Source organism: Macaca nemestrina, chromosome 7 (assembly GCF_043159975.1).
Source record: "Macaca nemestrina isolate mMacNem1 chromosome 7, mMacNem.hap1, whole genome shotgun sequence".
In the NCBI taxonomy this organism is placed as follows: domain Eukaryota; kingdom Metazoa; phylum Chordata; class Mammalia; order Primates; family Cercopithecidae; genus Macaca; species Macaca nemestrina.
The window spans coordinates 26,409,020-26,427,721 of NC_092131.1; the positions used below are offsets into that span (position 1 = coordinate 26,409,020).

General features: G+C 43.2%; 1 protein-coding gene across 1 annotated transcript in view; it reads left to right on the plus strand.

The window, feature by feature from the left end:
* LOC105467634 (SEL1L adaptor subunit of SYVN1 ubiquitin ligase) overlaps positions 1-6,012 on the plus strand; it is a 69,449-nt gene extending 63,437 nt beyond the window's left edge. Inside the window, exons 20-21 of the mRNA XM_011717328.3 lie at positions 866-994; positions 3,736-6,012. Coding sequence (XP_011715630.1) covers positions 866-994; positions 3,736-3,945 — 339 coding nt within the window. The 3' untranslated portion in view covers positions 3,946-6,012. The remainder of the gene's footprint in view (positions 1-865; positions 995-3,735) is intronic.
* Positions 6,013-18,702: the final 12,690 nt, after the last annotated feature.

Here is an 18,702-nt window from a genome sequence, read left to right on the forward strand (position 1 = left end):
TGTGCCTCCTTTTTTGCAGAGAAACATTGCTGTGCACACAGGCCTATTCTCAGCAGATCCCTTTCAGGAAAAAGCACATATGGAAGCTGCAGAACTGCAGAACGGAGTCCCTTAACATGTCCATGCCAGTACCTCTTGGTAAATCTTTTTCTTTTTTTGGAGACAGGGTCTGTCACCCAGACTGGAGTTCAGTGGCACCATATCAGCCCACTGCAACCTCCGCCTCCTGGGTTCAAGTGATCCTCCCACCTCAGCCTCCCAAGTAGCTGGAACTACAGGCAGGCGCCACCACACCCAGCTAATTTGGCTTATTTTTTTGTAGAGACAGTTTCACTATGTTGCCCAGGTTGGTGTTGAACTCCTGGCCTCAAGTGATCCTCCTGCCTCACCCTCCCTAAGTGTTAGGATTACAGGAATGAGCCATCAGGCCTGGCCTTTGTTGTAAAATCTTGAGTGTCTCTACCCCACTTTGAAGGTCACTGTCCCAAACTGAAACCAGACGTTGCTAACACTGATTGAAGTTTTCAGTAGCAAAAAATTAGTGTGAGTTTCAGAGGTCACCCTTGGAAATCTCTAGGTTAACAGTGCTAATGCATAGATACATGGCTGTATCCAGCATATCTACACAGCAAATGAGATGTTATGTTGGGGGAAAATGAGTTTTTTAATTAAGTTTTTCAATATTAAGCAGTTAGATAATTAAACAAATTTTATCCAAGTAAAGTTTGGCATTTTTCTTTAGGTGAGGGAAACTCATTTTAAAATGAAAACCTCAAAGGTAAAATAAATTTGTCTAATATGTTCACTAAATATTTTTACTTATTTTGACAAGAAAATGCATTTTTGTTTCTTACCTATATTATAGGATATTCACCTTGCAAAACGTTTTTATGACATGGCAGCTGAAGCCAGCCCAGATGCACAAGTTCCAGTCTTCCTAGCCCTCTGCAAATTGGGCGTTGTCTATTTCTTGCAGTACATACGGGAAACAAACGTAAGTGGTCCATGCCTCTTTTCATTAAAATATCAATGATGGAAGGTCTGTCCTGGAGGTTTGTTTTTCAAAAGTTGAGAAGCACAGGGAAGAGTGTCCTGCAGGTATCAGGTGTGTGCCCTTCTTCCGCTCGGCTCAGGTACCAGAGTACCTTATCAGGGGAGGGATAAATGCAGGCACAAAGCAGCTACTGCAGTTTTTAGATAGTGTTTGACACTTCCTAACGCTAAAGCATTTTTCATGGAGGCAGATGTTTTCTGTTTTAGGGAAAACTGAGACTGACGGCAGTTTGAAACAGTATTTAATTCAGTAAACGTTAAATCAGATGACCGCCTGGCAGTGATTCAAACGAGTCCCTTAAAAAGGAAAAAAAAAAAAAAAAAGGAAAGAAGAACCTGAGAACCTGCCCAGGTTGTTGTACTTCAGATTCTTCTGATAGCGAAACATTAAGTTGAAAACACCACCCGAATTTTCTTCTCTAAAAGTAGCGTAAATTATTTAAATAGGCTAATGGAAGAACCTATATAGGAAGTGGGTTACCCATTTTCTTCAAAATTACCAACTTTAGTTGGCAATACTGGTATGTAGGTACTCTTGCATTCTGCCAGCTTTATATTTTGTTTCTAGTACTGTAGTTCCTAGAATGGATTAACTGGTGCAGCATTTCACTCTGAAAGCCCTAAGATGTTCAGAGCCCTTGTTTCTAACATAGGCTTATTCAGGACAAGAGAAGTTTCTTCAGGACCAGAAAAGGGTGATGTTTCACCCTTTTGTTAATGGCTTTCAGTATTAGATTCAAGAACGGGCTTTCCCTCATGTCTGTCACAGGTATAAATGTAGTCCATGCTGCTCCAGCATCAGTGAAAAGAAATGGACTTGTCTAGTCCATGCACCTGAAGTCCTCCACAGATAGGGCTCCAGAGCACTGGTCTTGTGGGACTCTGGCCTCCCAGTCGCTTATACATTAATTGCATGGTAGCATGAGTCAGGTGTGCTGTAACCACTGCCAACTGAAACAGTCTGTGTTCCTTTCATTAAAAAGCCGATCATGTGGCAGCCTCCTCTTTCTCTCTCAGTACCATTGCAGACCCTTCTCTCTCACAGTTTTTATTACTCACTGTTGGTTATGGTCTAGGACTTCATCTTACAGTATGCTGTACTGGGTATATTATATCTTTGCTATTTGTGTTAATACAGAAGTATAAAGAAGATAGTAAAAACGCCTCATAATCCTACCACCTAGCTATTCCAACTAAAAAGAAAAAGAGAGTACAAGACTAATAAGTAGTGATCGTAAGAAAGTCAAACAGTACAGAAGACCACAAATCTCCCATCCCAGATTCTTCCCCAGAGAACACAATTAGTGGTTTCTTGTCATTTTTTTCCAGAAAAATTTAGCACTTGTACCTACAAATGTGTTATAGAGAAACTTCAAATGTAATTTTATTTTAAAAATTACACCCCAGCCGGGCACGATGGCTCACACCTGTAATCCCAGCACTTAGGGAGGCCGAGACGGGCGGATCACGAGGTCAGGAGATCGAGACCAGCCTGGCTAACATGGTGAAACCCCGTCTCTACCAAAAAAATACAAAAAACTAGCCGGGTGAGGTGGCGGGCGCCTGCGGTCCCAGTTACTCGGGAGGCTGAGGCAGGAGAATGGCATGAACCCGGGAGGCGGAGCTTGCAGTGAGCTGAGATCCGGCCACTGCACTCCAGCCTGGGTGGCAGAGCGAGACTCCGTCTCAAAAAAAAAAAAAAAAAAAAAATTATACCCCATATTTACTATCTTAATGGGTAAGTATAATAGAAGTCAGAAAGTGTCAGAAATAAGTGATATTAAAACAATTAAAATATCATAGCCTAAGGACGTAACTTTCAGGTTGCAATTCAGATGTTAAATATTTTGTGTTTTAGTTAAATCCTAATTGAGAAGCATTATTTATTCAGCTATTAAATGGTTGAATTCCTGCTATTTTCAATTACATGGAGAACAGTGAAGTGGCCCCACTGTCATGGAACAGAGCTTTCCAGCTGGTGTGCTGTCACTGCCAGTAGATTCGCTGTGCCAAGATACTAATTTCTCCCCTTGGCTCGCCACTGTTTTTTTCTTTTTTTCTTTTTTTTTTTTTTTTTTGAGACAGAGTCTCGTTCTGTCGCCCAGGCTGGAGTGCAATGGCACTATCTCGGCTCATTGCAACCTCCACCTCCTGGGTTCAAGCATTTCTTGTGCCTCAGCCTCCCAAATAGCTGGGATTACAGATGCCCGCCACCATGCCTGGTTAATTTTTGTATTTTTAGTAGAAACGGGATTTCGCCATGTTGGCCAGGCTAGTCTCGAGCTCCTGGCCTCAAGTGATACACTCACCTCAGCCTCCCAAAGTGCTGGGATTACAAGGCATGAGCCCCTGTGCCTGGCCCCAGTGTGTGTTTGTTTTCAAATATTTTCTGTGAAAAATGATTAAAATTAGTGTGTTGGATTACTGATGGAAAGAACACTGTCAAACATTTTATATTAAATGTCTTCTGTTATACAGTAATAGCTTAATTCCTCAGACACATTATTTTGAGCTTCAGTTGAAGGCTTTTAAAACCCTTGTAAACATACACATACACACATTGCAAAACATTTTTAAAACCAATTATTTTAGTTTCTGTACTTACCTCTGGTGATGTAACTTTCCCAGTTCCTTGCCTGACATTTTAGTGATAATAATGGTTTCTATATTATTTTCATTAAGATTCGGGATATGTTCACCCAACTTGATATGGACCAGCTTTTGGGACCTGAGTGGGACCTTTACCTCATGACCATCATTGCGCTGCTGTTGGGAACAGTCATAGCTTACAGACAAAGGCAGCACCAAGACTTGCCTGCACCCAGGCCTCCAGGACCACGGCCAGCTCCACCCCAGCAAGAGGCGCCACCAGAGCAGCAGCCACCACAGTAACAGCCACTGGGTCCAGCCTTGATCAGTGACGGCAAAGGAAGTTATCTGCTGGGAACACTTGCATTTGACCTTGGATCAGTGGTCACCTCCTGGAAGAGGCACGGCACAAGGAAGCATTGAACTCCTAAAGCTGCTTAGAATCTGATGCCTTTATTTTCAGGGATAAGTAACTCTTACCTAAACTAAGCTGAATGTTTGTTTCAGTGCCATATGGAATAACAACTCTCAGTGGCTTTCTTTTTTCTTTTCTGGAAACATATGTGAGACACTCAAAGTAACGTCTACTGTATCCAGCTATCTTTCTTGGATCCTTTTGGTCATTATTTCAGTGTGCATAAGTTCTTAATGTCAACCATCTTTAAGGTATTGTGCATCGACACTAAAAACTGATCAGTGTAAAAAGGAAAACCCAGTTAGTTGCAAATTTAAATGTGTTCGAAAGTCTGAAAATAGAACTTGCCTTTTAAGTTTTTGGAAACTGCGACAACTGAGAAGCTCTTACCAGTCCACATGCAATTAGATTTATTCAGCATATTCGTTATTTTAAAAGGGAAGGTTGGGCGGTTTCTTGTTGGTGATTGTCATACGGTATACCATACTCCTCTCCTTCAAAGACTGAAAGGCCTTGTTAAGGAGCTTTTTGTGAGCTTTACTTTTTGGAATGGAATATACATATACAAAGCCTTGTGAACTGACTCCTTGCGCTAACGAGAATTTGCCCCACCTACTCTGTAATTTGCTTGTTTGTTTTGAATATACAGAGCCTTGATCCAGAAGCCAGAGGATGGACTAAGTGGGAGAAATTAGAAAACAAAACGAACTCTGGTTGGGGTACCACGATCACAGACAGAGACACACTTTTCCTAAAGTTGAAGCATTTGTTCCCAGGATTTATTTTACTTGGCATTTCTTTTTGCACAAAGAACACATCACCTTCCTGAATTCTTTAAATATGAAATATCATTGCCAGGGTATGGCTTACAGTGACTACTATTATAATACTAAAACTCAGAGAATCGAAGATGGATTAAACTCAGTGGTTGATGAAAGCCAAAACCTGTCTATATTGTTCTGTACTATTCAGGTATCTTTTTATTTCTGATAGTTTTATATTATAATAGAAAGCCAGCCACTGCTTAGCTATCATAGTCACCATTTTCTCACTACTAACATTAGGAAAATCAAGGCTACTTGATTTTCAGGATTGTCTGGTTAAATAGTATGGGAAAAAAACTGAAGAGGTTCACATAATCACACACGTGAAGGAATTAAAGCTTAAACTGAATTTGTATTTCATTTTATTGTCAGATGGTGGTGTTCACCAGCCTGTATCTTGTCTGAGACTGCATTTGTATCTGAGCGGGTTTTCTATGCCTACTGATGTCAGTCTGTTTATACTAACCTTCATGCTTTTTTCCCAGAATCCCTCATCTGCCAGAAAACTTGAAAAGTTTATTGCTTGTAGAGGTGTACTGCTTTGATTTTTGAAGTTGGGGTAGTAGTTAGAACTAGATTTAACTAGTCTATAATGAACATGAAGGCTTTTAAATGTGAAGTTGTATACCTTTTTTGTGTTTAGAGAATTATGGGAAACCTGGTAAGCAAAACTTTCCTCCCAGATAATTGCTTCCAGATTCGAAGGGTTGGTCACCAAGAGAACCATATGTATGAAAGCATATCTGTGAAAGGTAGGAAATCTACCCCCACTAAGTGTAATGTTGCTTTAGGCAGCTCTTGTAAATACTAAGACTTGTTTGGTCTCTGACACGTAGAGATTTGAGTTCAGTTGGTACAGTACTTTGGTGTCTGCACCACGGCCCCTTCTCCCCGCTTCAAAATAAGTGTAATCCATGGTAGCAGCCACACTTCCTTTAGAAAGAACTGTTATAATTTATTTAAAAGTTGAAAAACCACCCAAGATGACTACCAACTTTCACTTTTTTCTTCTGCTGTCCACCCTCATTTTTCTTTCAGCAAGATTTTTATATCAAACTTTCCTTTCCTCCATTGAGTACATGCTTTGAGAAAACATGTCTTAAAACAGTGTGTGCCGCCTAAGGCTGGATGGGAAAGTGCAGTCTCGTTCTTCATATGATAACCCACTTCTTATTAGTTTACCACTTGCCTTTTTTTATTGTTAATGTTCTGAATTTCCTTTTCTTGGCTTGTTTCCACTTTGTTTTACCCTGGGTCATTTGCTGCCAGCAGTTTGTGAATGGTATCTTTCAAATAACTTAGTTCTTATGGCTTCACTTAAAGACTGTCTCAAAAATACTTTGCTCTCTTCTTCTTTTGTGTTCATGGGACATGGTACCTAAGCAAATAGGAGTTGGGTTTGGTTTTTCTCCTAAAATAATGCTCAATACTTACCTAATCAAATGGCATCCATTTGAATAAAATGACAGTAACTAAAGCTAGTTAATGTCAGTGACATTAAACTAACTCAGGATTCAGGAGTTTTAATGTTAGAATTTAGACTTAACAGATAGAGTGTGGCTTCATTTGTCCACGGTAGCCCATCTCTCCTAAGACCTTTTGTAGTCTGTCTTCCTGCCTTCGAGCGTGATGACAGTAATACCCTGTTTAGTATTCTCTTATGCATTTGGTTTGTTGGTTAGCCGACTGTCTTGAAACTATTCATTTTGCTTCTATTTTATTTTACAGAGGTAGCATTGGCGGGTTTTTTTTTTTCCTCTCTCTCTCTCTGTTTGAAGTTTCAGTTTCTGTTTTCTAGGTGAGGCTTATTTTTGATTAGTAGTCAATGGCAAAAAAAAAAAAAAACTAAATCAAAGATGACTTCTTTTCAAAATGTATTATTTAGCACTTAACTCAGATTAATTTATAAATTATTAATCTTGATACTCCTAAGGATTTGTTACTTTTCTGCATATTAGGTTAATTTTTACCTTACATGTGAGAGTCTTACCACTAAGCCATTTTGTCTCTGTACTATTGGGAAGTTTTGGAAACCCCTGCCAGTGATCTGGTGATGATCTGATGATTTATTTAAAGAGCCGTTGATGCCTCCAGGAAACTTAAGTATTTCATTAATATATATATAGGATTTTTTTCTTTTTTTTTTTTTTTTTGCTTTGTCTTTCTCTCCCTTCTTTTATCCTCATGTTCATTTTTCAGTGTTTGGAAGTATGCATGCAGGCCTATAGATGAAAAACACAATTCTTTATGTGGGTAGCATGTGCATTAATGTCTCAACTACATATGCAAAAACTTCCTTTACAGAGGTTCGGACTAACATTTAACATGCACATTTCAAAACAAGATGTGTCATGGAAATAGCCCCTTTACCTGCCAAGACAAGCAGGGTTATATTTGTTTCAGTGACAGCTGATACTTGTTTTGAAAGTGAATCTCATATGTATATATATTACACATTATTATGACTAGAAGTATATAAGAAATGATTAGAACAAAAGAAAATTTCTATTTTCATGCAAATATTTTTCATTGGTCATCGCTCTCAAATATAAATGAAAATATAACACTCCTGAATGCCTGAGGCACGATCTGGATTTTAAATTTGTGGTATTCATTGAAAAGAAGCTATATTTCTCCACCCACTTGGTATTTCAAGAAAATTTAAAACGATCCCAAGGAAAGATGATTTGTATGTTAAAGTGACTGTTTGCACAAGTAAAAGTCCGATGTGTGCATGAAAAGGATTCCTTGGTTATGTGCAGGGAATCACCTCACATGCTGTTTTTCCTATTTGGTCTGAGAAACAGGCTGACACTATTCTCTCTGATTAAAAAATAAACTCATAAAACTCATAATGTTGATATAATCAAGATATAACCACTATAAATATGTAGAAAAGGAAGCTTTAAAAGACCTTAAGCTGGCATTGTGAAGGAACACCATGGTAGACTCTTTTTGTAAATGTATTTTGTATTTAATGAAATGCAGTATAAAGGTTGGTGAAGTGTAATATAATTGTGTAAACAAACAAACCCTGTTAATAGAGAGATGTACAGATTCGTTTTGTACTGTATCTTGAAACTTGTGAAATAAAGATTCCACCTCTGGTTATCCTGTATGCTGTCATATACCACAACCAGGCGTCTTTCCAGACAGACTGTTTTTAAGCTGAATGATTCCATTTTTAAATGTTTTTTGGAAATTCAGAAGCTTCTGAAAACATTCATTTGGGGCAATTTGAATTCATGTTTCATTTGAAACTCCTGAAATTCAGAGTTTTACAAGTCCAATATTGCCCCAGGGAGAGCATGCATATGCTAAGAAATGTGATTATCTTTTCAATCTCCGATCATCTTTGCCCTGAAGCGGCCTGTGATACGTAGTAAGCGTGATTCACTCTAGCCTGGTGATAATATAATTTATCTAAAGTTTGTTTATGCATTGCCTTGTGCCAGGAAATGTTTGACACGTACAACACAACATTTATTTAGACTAAATATGCTCTGAGTAAAGGAGAAATGAAAAAACACTAAATCAAGAGTGAACATGTACACAAAATGCAGCTGGGAGTGGGCTACAAATTTGGGCCGCAGCTTCCCAGCAGGCAACTCAAAGAGGTAACTGAGGTAAAATGTTCCAGCTTAGAAGCATTAGATCTTGGATAAAAAGCCTGCATGATGCAAATTATGGCAACTGAGATGTCAGATCTCAAATTTTACTTGTGGGAGCACAGTCAGTGACCCCAGATGACCTTGACTGACCTAAAACTTGTAGGGGAAGTCGGATGTCAGAGCCTTAACACCAGCAGGTGACCATCCAACCTGGGGCAATACCTGTTCACCACTTGGCCTCTTTCTGACAAGTCATTAGAACGTCCTCCATCTTCACTGGCTGCAACTTGATGAGCTACAGCCTCTTCCCTAACTTCCTTTATGATGCTAATTTACGTTGGTTATACCAGCTTAGAAGTATGCTTACATTAAGTTACAGCAGATACACAAATTAGATGCAAGTAAAAAAAATCAGAATTTCTGTAGTAGGAACTAGGAAAAAAAAGGAAATTTTTTACTTTGTGGGTATTTTTCTATGAATAAGAAAAAGCGTTAGAACCTATCAGTTCAAAAGGGCTTTGTACATTCCTTCTCATGTCACGCCACTACTTCGCCATCGAATTGAACAAGCTTTTCATTAGATCCTGAAAATTCACCACCCTAGTAGTTTATTATTGGTATTAGAATTTGAGTAGAACTCTTGATTTTCCCTAGAGGCCAAATTCTTTTTATCTGGGTTAATTTCTTTTAAACATGACAATGTTAATGCTGAATTGTATATTAAATCCCATTTCTAAAAACTGCACAATTTTTTCTCGTGTGAGTGGAATGTGGTTAACTGAATTTGGAATGTTCATATAATTTGTTGCTGCTCAATCCGGTTTCCCTTTGCCTCCTCTCTACCGCCCAGTATAACCTCATTAATTCAACTCTCAGACTTGGAAAGAATGTCTCATAAGTCTTGGGAGATAAGAGATTCAGGTATCCCATGTAAGGATGCTAACTTCGAACATGAGTATGTCATTGAGTTTTACACGATTCAAGATTTAAATGTGGGCAACAGAAACCTCTGTTGTTGGAAACAGATTTATTTCAGGATGTGAAAGCACAGCTGTGGGTTTCAAGAGTTTGCACACCTGCGTTTCCTCACCCTTCCTCTGTGGCTATGCCCGTAGATGCTTTTCTTAGGAAAATTTGATTAATTGAACTTTTTTTGTTCTAAATGCAATGTCCTGAAGTGGGTAGAGACTAACGCTGGCTGTGCGTGCGTGTGAGTGCATGGTGGTGAGGAGTTGGGGAGCCTTCCAGCTGATTTTGTTTCCCTTAAGTACTAAAAGAAGAATTTACTTGAATTTCTCCAACCTGTACATGTATTTTCTTTTACCTACCATTTGGACAATGTTCTGTGGCTTGTAGCATCTTAAACCTCTTTTTTTTTTTTTTTTTTTAATTTCTTTTGAAACAGGGTCTCGCTCTGTTGTCCAGGCTGAGTGCAGTGGCTTAATTAGAGCCCACTGCAGCCTCAAAACTCCTGGGCTCAAGAAATTCTCCCACCCCAGCCTCCTGCATAGCTGGGACTACTAGCGTGTGCCACCACGGCCAGCTATTTTTTAATTTTTTTGTAGAAACAGGGTCTCCCTATGTTTCCCAGGCTGGTCTCAAACTCCTGGGCTCAAGCAATCCTCCCACTCCCAAAGTGCTGGGATTACAGGTGTGAGCCACCATACCCAGCCCGTCTTACATCTTTCAGTGCATGGAAATGTACTTCCAGGACTGTGAGAGCTGAGAAGAGCAGGGTATTTTCCCTGTAGCCATCTTTGGACCCTAGCTGAAGTATGTGCTGAGGTGAAAGCACCCACACTGGGCCTTTATTATTTCAGAAGGAGGAAAAAGTAATTGAAGCCTTAAGTTTGTGTAATTGGTATCTGTATTTCATCACTCATTTGAGACTGAAAATTAGTTAAAGTCTCATAAGTAGACTGTTGTTTTGTGTTCTCACGTTAGCTAAACCAAAGAATCTGTTGAGTCTCAATACAGTACAGTAAGTTAAGAGAGCACATTTGTGCCTTAGAGCAGTTAAACAGAGGAGAAACCCATGAACAGAGATGAAACCCAAACTTTACTACAGAGAAATGAAACTCCATCTCATCTGACCTGTTGCCACTCCTTAAAGGGGCTTTTTAATTGTGAGTCACCATTTCAGTGCAGGCCAGTATGACAGATCAGATAGAGGCATAAGGGAAAGGTCCATGGCCAGGTGTGGTGGCTCACGCCTGTAATCCCAGCAGTTTGGGAGGCGGAGGCAGGTGGATTACGAGGTCAGGAGTTCGAGACCAGCCTGGCCAACATGGTGAAATCCCCTCTCTACTAAAAATACAAAAATTAGCTGGGCATGGTGGTGCGCACCTGCAATCTCAGCTACTTGGGAGGATGAGGCAGGAGAATGGTTTGAACCCAGGAAGTGGAGGTTGCAGTGAGCCAAGATCACACCACTGCACTCCAGCCTGGGTAACAGCACGAATCCGTCTCAAAAAAAGGAAAAGAGATTGAGACACAACCAACCGTTTGATCCTCGCATGGGTTCTCCTGAGTTGCCCAATCCCTTCACAAAAGAGATTAGTGATGGTCAGTCCTAGCCCCACTGAATGGCCCTAAAATGCAAAGGAAAACGGGAAGGATGCCATAGCGAGAAAGTTCTGGACTGCAGTCGAGTCCTCACACTGGGTGGGTGGCCCCAGACAAGTGATTTGCTGGACAGGGTTCTCATAGGCATCAAGATACTGGGTGGGGATGGTCCTTAAGGTCCTGTCCAGCTGTGGGAGGTCTTAAGTGCCAAAAGAAACCAAATTGACTTTTTATTCCACTGACACCAGACCCTTTACAAGGCTTCCTGGTGGAAATGACAACATTCCACTGTCCTAAAATGGTTGACTCCAAATAATTTACAAACAAATTTTATGCTAAAGAGGTCAATATTAAAGTTTATACATAAGGGGTCAGGCGCAGTGGCTCACGCCTGTGATCACAACACATTGGGAGACCGAGGCAGGCAGATCGCTTGAGGTCAGGAGTTTGAGACCAGCCTAGGCAACATGGTGAAACCCCGCCTCTACCAAAAAAAAAAAAATTAGCTGGGCATGATGGTGTACGCCTGTAGTCTCAGCTACTTGGAAGGTTGGGAGGCTGGGGTGGGAGTATCACTTGGGCCTGGAAGGTGGAAATTGCAGCGAGCCAAACTGGGTGACAGAGTGAGACCCTGTCTCAAAATTTAAAATAAAGTTTATAACATAAGGTTTCATTTGGGCATTCATTCACCAGCCTCTATTAATCACCTACTATCTTCCAGACCCTGAAGTGTAAAATGAATTTTAAGATGAGTATGAATGAAAGACTGAATTGAAAGAGGCTGTTTTCATCTGTGGGTCTTCATCACCACCATATGTGACAGGTGCTAAGTGTTTCACATCCATTATTGAATTTAATCTTTAATACTCCAGGATGTCAGTACTAGTCATGTCATTCTCATTTAACACATTGAGGAAACAGGCTTGGACAAGCTAAGCAACTTGCTCAAGGTCACTCAGCTAGTGTTAGTCATAAAACTTGAATTCAAATAAAGAACTGGGCCAGGCATGGCGGCTCACACGTGTAAGCACAGGACTTTGGGAGGCCAAGGCAGGCGGATCACCTGAGGTCAGGAGTTCGAGACCAACCCGGCCAATATGATAAAACCCCGTCTCTACCAAAGATACAAAAATTAGTTGGGTGTGGTGGCACATGCCTGTAATCCCAGATACTCAGGAGGCTGAGGCAGGAGAATTGCTTGAACCTGGGAGACGGAGGTTGCAGTGAGTCAAGATCGTGCCACTGCACTCCAGCCTGGGGGACAGAGTGAGACTACGTCTCAAAAAAAAAAAAAAAAAAAAAAAAACCAAAAACCTGTCTTGGCTAAAAGCACCCAAGTTGTAAACTGTTATGTTATGCTGTCTCGTTAATGCAGCATGGTAAGGTTTACAGTGGAGTTATAAGTGCAGTGCCCATAAGGAATAGGAAAGGGTAAACAACAGAATGAGCAACGTTTCTCCCAAGTGCGCGTCATCCTTGTCCGTGCTCACAAGTGCTGTTTTGTGCTTAGCATGTGCTGCTGCTTTACAGTTGTAAAGACATAAAAAAAACAGCTAGAGCACATCAGGATTGGCTTGTCTCTCTTCCACCACGTCTAGTGTGAGGTGGGATGGCTTGAATGGTTTGACGAGCCACGTGGCTGGGACCGCAGCCTTTTTTCTGTTGACATACACCTGGAGCTGAACATCTAGGATGCTCCTTCACGCACATGCCTGGTGCCCAGGCTGGGCTGGCCAGCATCACCCTCTCCACGTGTGGGGATCTCAGGGTAGACAAAACTGCCTCAGAGTGAGCACTCCAAGAGCCAAGATGGTGCTGAGGGGCTTCTTAGGACTAGACTTAGAAATCTCAACCATCGGCCAGGCGCGGTGGCTCATGCCTGTAATCCCAGCACTTTGGGAGGCTGAGGTGGGTGGATCACGAGGTCAGGAGATCGAGACCATCCAGGCTAACATGGTGAAACCCCGTCTCTACTAAAAATACAACAAAATTAGCCGGGCGTGGTGGCGGGTGCCTGTAGTCCCGGCTGCTCGGGAGGCTGAGGCAGAAGAATGGCGTGAACCCGGGAGGTGGAGGTAGCAGTGAGCCAAGATTGCGCCACCGACAGAGGGAGACTGTCTCGAGGAGGAGTAGGAGGAGGGGGAGGGGGAGGGGGAGGGGGAGGGGGAGGGGAGGGGGAGGGGAGGGGGAGGGGGAGGGGGAGGGGAGGGGGAGGGGGAGGGGAGGGGGAGGGGGAGGAGGGAGAGGAGGGGGAGGAGGGGGAGGAGGGGGAGGAGGGGGAGGAGGGGGAGGAGGGGGAGGAGGGGGAGGAGGGGGAGGAGGGGGAGGAGGGAAAAAAAGGAATCTCAGAAATCTCAACCATTAATAGGATGCAGACCAATAGGACTGCATCCTATTGGTCCATAAGTCACTTGGGCAGGCCCAGATTCAAGAGTTGCTGGTTGGAGAAACAGACTCCACCTCCCAGCAGAGAAGTGACTTGGGCATCCACGGAGGAAAGGAGTCGATGGTGGCCCTCTTCAGATGAGGCTGCCACAATCACAAATTCATTCTTCTCCATGGTATCAGCCACATTTAGTTAGTAAACAGTTACGGAAAACATCTGTGTTTGACTTGCTTCTAGATCGCTTCTCTGTGTATAACTTGGGCTATTAATTGTGGTAATACAGGGCGACACAGTAAATCAGGCGCCAGCCCTACTTTCAAGGACTCCCTAAACAGTGGCCTTCAGGCGCTCGGCAAGACCAAAGCTACTTCCCTGATCGGAATTTTTAAGAGCTTCTCATTTAACTGCTACCAACTCAGTTGGTCTACAAATTTAGAACGAGAACTCCCACATCCGTTTACCTGAAATAGCTGAGCTAATAAAGATTAATGGAACTAAGGGGGAAGTGTGTGAGTGAGCAGTATTCATCATACCTATTTCAATTCTCCTCACTGCTGGGGTCTCAGCATTATGCTGTGCCTTTTTTCCCTCCCTCTGCCCTCTGCCCAAGCTCACTCTCCTCCAGGTTTCCGCTCAGACTTGCCTGACTGCCCCCCATTAAATCAAGTCCATCTGTTATACAACCCCTGTGTTTTCCTTTTATAGCACTTATTGATTAAGGTATTTAATTAATCTTCATCTCTCTACTGGTAAATCTCAAAAGGACAGGCATCAGTCCGTCTTACCCACCAGTATGTGCCCAGAGCTTGGCACAATGTCCAACACACAAATTAATTTGATTAATACTTGAATTAAAAATTAGCCAGACATGATGGTGCGTGCCTGTAATCCCAGCTACTTGGGAGACTGAGGCATGAGAATCACTTGAACCCGGGAGGCGGAGGGTGCAATGAGCCAAGATGGTGCCACTGCACTCCTGCCTGGGTGACAGAGCAAGACGCCATCTCAAAAAAATATATATATATGTATGTATATATGTATATATGTATATATACACACACACACACACATATATATACACACACACACAGATTTTGTTTGTTTTAGTAAAACGGAGTTTGTTTGTTTTGGTAAAACGGAGTCTCATTCTGTCACCCAGGCTGGAGTGCAGCAGTGGGATCTTGGCTCATTGCAACCTCCGCCTCCCAGGTTCAAGCGATTCCCCTACCTCAGCCTCTTAAGTGACTGGGATTACAGGCACCCACCACCATGCCCAGCTAATTTTTGTATTTTTAGTAGAGATGGGGTTTCTCCATGTTGGCCAGGCTAGTCCCAAACTCCTGACCTCAGGTGATCCACCCACCTCAGCCTCCCAAAGTGCTGGGATTACAGGCGTGAGCACGGCTGGCCTCCAATATATGTACATATGTGTATATATGTATATGTGTGTGTATATAAATACACATATATATATATACGAATTTAAATGAGCAGATGGACTTTCCAGTAGAAACAACATTCTGAAAGATGGTGAAGATCCAGAGTCATCTCTTGAGAAAACCTGCCTAAACACAAGTGTACTTGAACGACTTACGTGGCATTGTGTTACTTAACTAGCTACTTCATGTAAAATTTCTCTGAAGTCTTTACCCAATCAATTCTCCCTATTCCCAAGAAAGCAGGAGAAATCCCTCCTAGAAAAACAGCTTCGGCCAGGCGCGGTGGCTCAAGCCTGTAATCCCAGCACTTTGGGAGGCCGAGGCGGGCGGATCACAAGGTCAGGAGATCGAGACCACAGTGAAACCCCGTCTCTACTAAAAATACAAAAAATTAGCCGGGCGCGGTGGCGGGCGCCTGTAGTCCCAGCTACTCAGGAGGCTGAGGCAGGAGAATGGCGGGAACCCGGGAGGCGGAGCTTGCAGTGAGCCGAGATCGCGCCACTGCACTCCAGCCTGGGCAACAGCGTGAGACTCCGTCTCAAAAAAAAAAAAAAAAAGAAAAAAGAAAAACAGCTTCAAGGAGGGAAAAGAACGTGAGTACGTCTGGCAGGTGCTTTCATGGCTGATGGGCAGCCCAGGGATGACAACTTCTACCCCGCAGTGGGGTGGCTGTGCTCCAGAAATTGGGTCACGAGGGCTGTACATTGAAGGCAATCCACTGAAGTGACAAAGCCCTTTGCCAACCAAAAAGCAGGAAACACTGAGTACTTAAGCCACCGCTGAAAAGAAACCAAGGCAGCCCCGGCCCTCCTCCCTACAGCGTGGCAATTCCACTCAACGCCGCCTGAATGCTTATTAAGGCCAAGGCCTTGTGCCAGGAAGGAGGGGCGCTGTGATAGAGCTGGAGACTGACTCTTCCACGAATGCTACCTGGAGATGCTATTGGGCGTGAATATTCTTACACGGGGCATGGCCTTTCCACGCATGTCTTTCTTCCTCCAGCAGGTTGACACTGTCATGAGATCATAATGATGAGAAATTGCAAGAAATACAGTTGGAGGATTTGCTTAGATTTTTTTTAAAAGTGTTACCTAGCGACTGGGCGAAGTGGTTCATGCCTGTAATCCCAGCACTTTGGGAGGCCAAGGTGGGTGAATCATGAGGTCAGGAGTTCGAGACCAGCCTGGCCAAGATGGTGAAACCCCATCTCTACTAAAAATCCAAAAAAAAAAAAAAAAATTGCCGGGCGTAATGGCGTGCGCCTGTAGTCCCAGCTACTCGAGAGGCTGAGGCAGGGAATTGCTTGAACCCGGGAGGCGGAGGTTATGGTGAGTCGAGATCGTGCCACTGCACTCCAGCCTGGGCGACAGAGCGAGTCTCCGTCTCAAAAATAATAATAATAAATAAATAAAAGTGTTACCAAGTAGTGATACTCTGGCCAAAGTACGATTAAAAACTGAAAACCAAGACGTTTCAGTATCTCTTTAAGGAAAGTGCTGTACTTCTTTCTTAGGATTTTATGGCTGCAGGAGATACACAGCTGTCTTCATTCTCTCTCTTCCTCCCCCAAGCAGCCTCGGCTTCTTTTGTTTCTGTAAAAAAGAAGTGCAAGGCAGAGAAGAACTGAATCCACAACTCAGTCTCCTTTTGCTCTATATAGCATTGCTTCTCTCAAAGATGCACAGTAAATTGGATTGGATCGTAGTATAGACGGTCCAAGCTCCTTTTTTGGGTTGAAACGCGACCTACGTGTCACTAATCGTTTTAAATGTGCGCCTACAGATTCCTCGGAAAAGTATGACTGCAGTTACCATAATTTCCACTAGAGGGCACAAAAGGGCTACGTCTGAGGCAAAGTTTTGTCGATAAAACTTTCTGGGTTTTTCCGAAGTTTTTCAGGCGTCTTTTCTGGGGTGGGCAAAATCTGAGGGACAAGTGCTCCCCAGATTTCCTGGAATAAAATCACTGTAACTGCTAGAAACATCACAAAATGTTAAAAAAGTACACTAACCCAGCAGTGTGAGTTGTGACGTGTACACAGAGCTTTCTGGCTGATGTCACTGAAGAATCAATGTGACGTTCCTCTGTCAGCAAGGGTGCATCCCCTGCCTCCAGAACTATTTTCGTCATCATCATGACTAAATGATGGCTTCCATAAACAGATGTCTTAGCCACTGGCACCTGTGTGTGTGGCCTTATTTGGAAAAAGTTAAAGATCGCCAGCTGAGATATTCTAGATTATCAGTGTGGGCCCAAAATCCAGTGACAGGTGTCCCTTTTTTTTTTTTTTTTTTTAAGTCGCCCAGGCTGGAGTGCCGTGGCGCAATCTCGGCTCACTGCAAGCTCCGCCTCCCAGGTTCAAACAATTCTCTGCCTCAGCCTCCCGAGTAGCTGGGATTACAGGCGCCTGCCACCATGCCAGGCTAATTTTTGTATTTTTTTTGTAGAGACAGGGTTTCACCATCTTGGCCAGGCTGGTCTTGAACTCCTGACCTCATGATCCACCCATCTCTGCCTCCCAAAGTGCTGAGATTACAGGCGTGAGCCACCACGCCCAGCCGACAGGTGTCCTTATATGAGAAAGGCAGAGGGAGATTTGACACACAGAAAAGGAGAAGACGCAGAGGAGAGGAAAATGCTTTGTGAAGACGGAGGCTGAGATCGGAGTTCAGCTGCCACAAGCCATGCCAGCGGCCACTAGGAGCCCGAAGAGGTCAGGAAGGGTTCCCTCCTAGGGCCTCCGAAGGTAGCACAGCCCTGCAGACACCTTGATTTTGACCTTCTGGACCCCAGAACTATGAAAGAACAAGTTTCTGTTGTTTTAAGCCACCAAGTCTGTGGTGTAATTTGTTACAATAAGCCTAGGAAACTAGCACAGTCATCCTATACCATGCGTGGTCAATGGGAGCAATGTGACCCCAAGGAGGAGAGAATGGGCTCCTGGGAGGGTGTGAAGAAGTCCTAGATATTACAATGGTTTGTCATCCTCCAAGAGGCTCTATAAACAGCCTTATGTATAAACATAAACAGATAGACAGTATATCTGTGGTGTTAAAATTGTATACGTAGTGTGGAGGAGAAGGACAATTAGGAGGGGAAAATGTCTAAAAAGGCTCCTTAGAAGAATTCTTTTTTAAAAGTTGAGAGGCTGGGTGCGGTCACTCACGCCTGTAATCCCAGCACTTTGAGAGGCCAAGACTAGCAGATCATGAGGTCAGGAGATCAAGACCTGTCTGGCCAACATGGGGTGAAACCCCGTCTCTCCTAAAAATACAAAAATTAGTTGGGTGTGGTGGCACGTACCTGTAATCCCAGCTACTCAGGAGGCTGAGGCATGTGAATTGCTTGAACCCAGGAGGTGGAGGTTGCAATGAGCCAAGACCTCGCCACTGCACTCCAGCCTGGAGACAGAATAAGACTGTCTCAAAAAAAAAAAAAAAATTAAGAAATGCAGCTCAAGGCCAGGCACAGTGGCTCACACCTATAATCCCAGCACTTTGGGAGGCTGAGGCAGGCAGATCGCTTGAGGTCAGGGGTTTGAGACCAGCCTGGCCAACATGGTGGGAATTTGAGGAGCCTTCCTGAACAAGGAGGAGCTGGGGTATGGAAAACAAGCTAGAGTTAGCCAGGCAACGAGAGGCGGGCGCTGGAGGCCATAGGAATGCTCCGTCTGAAGAGAGGCACTTCCTCTGTGCTCTCTCAGGCGCTCCATCCTTTTCATTTCTGCTGTTACCACCTTGGTTAAGGTCCTCCAATAGCATTACGCCTCGGCAACAGTGTTCATCCCATCTCTGTTCCGCTGCCCTTCTGACCTCCCCTG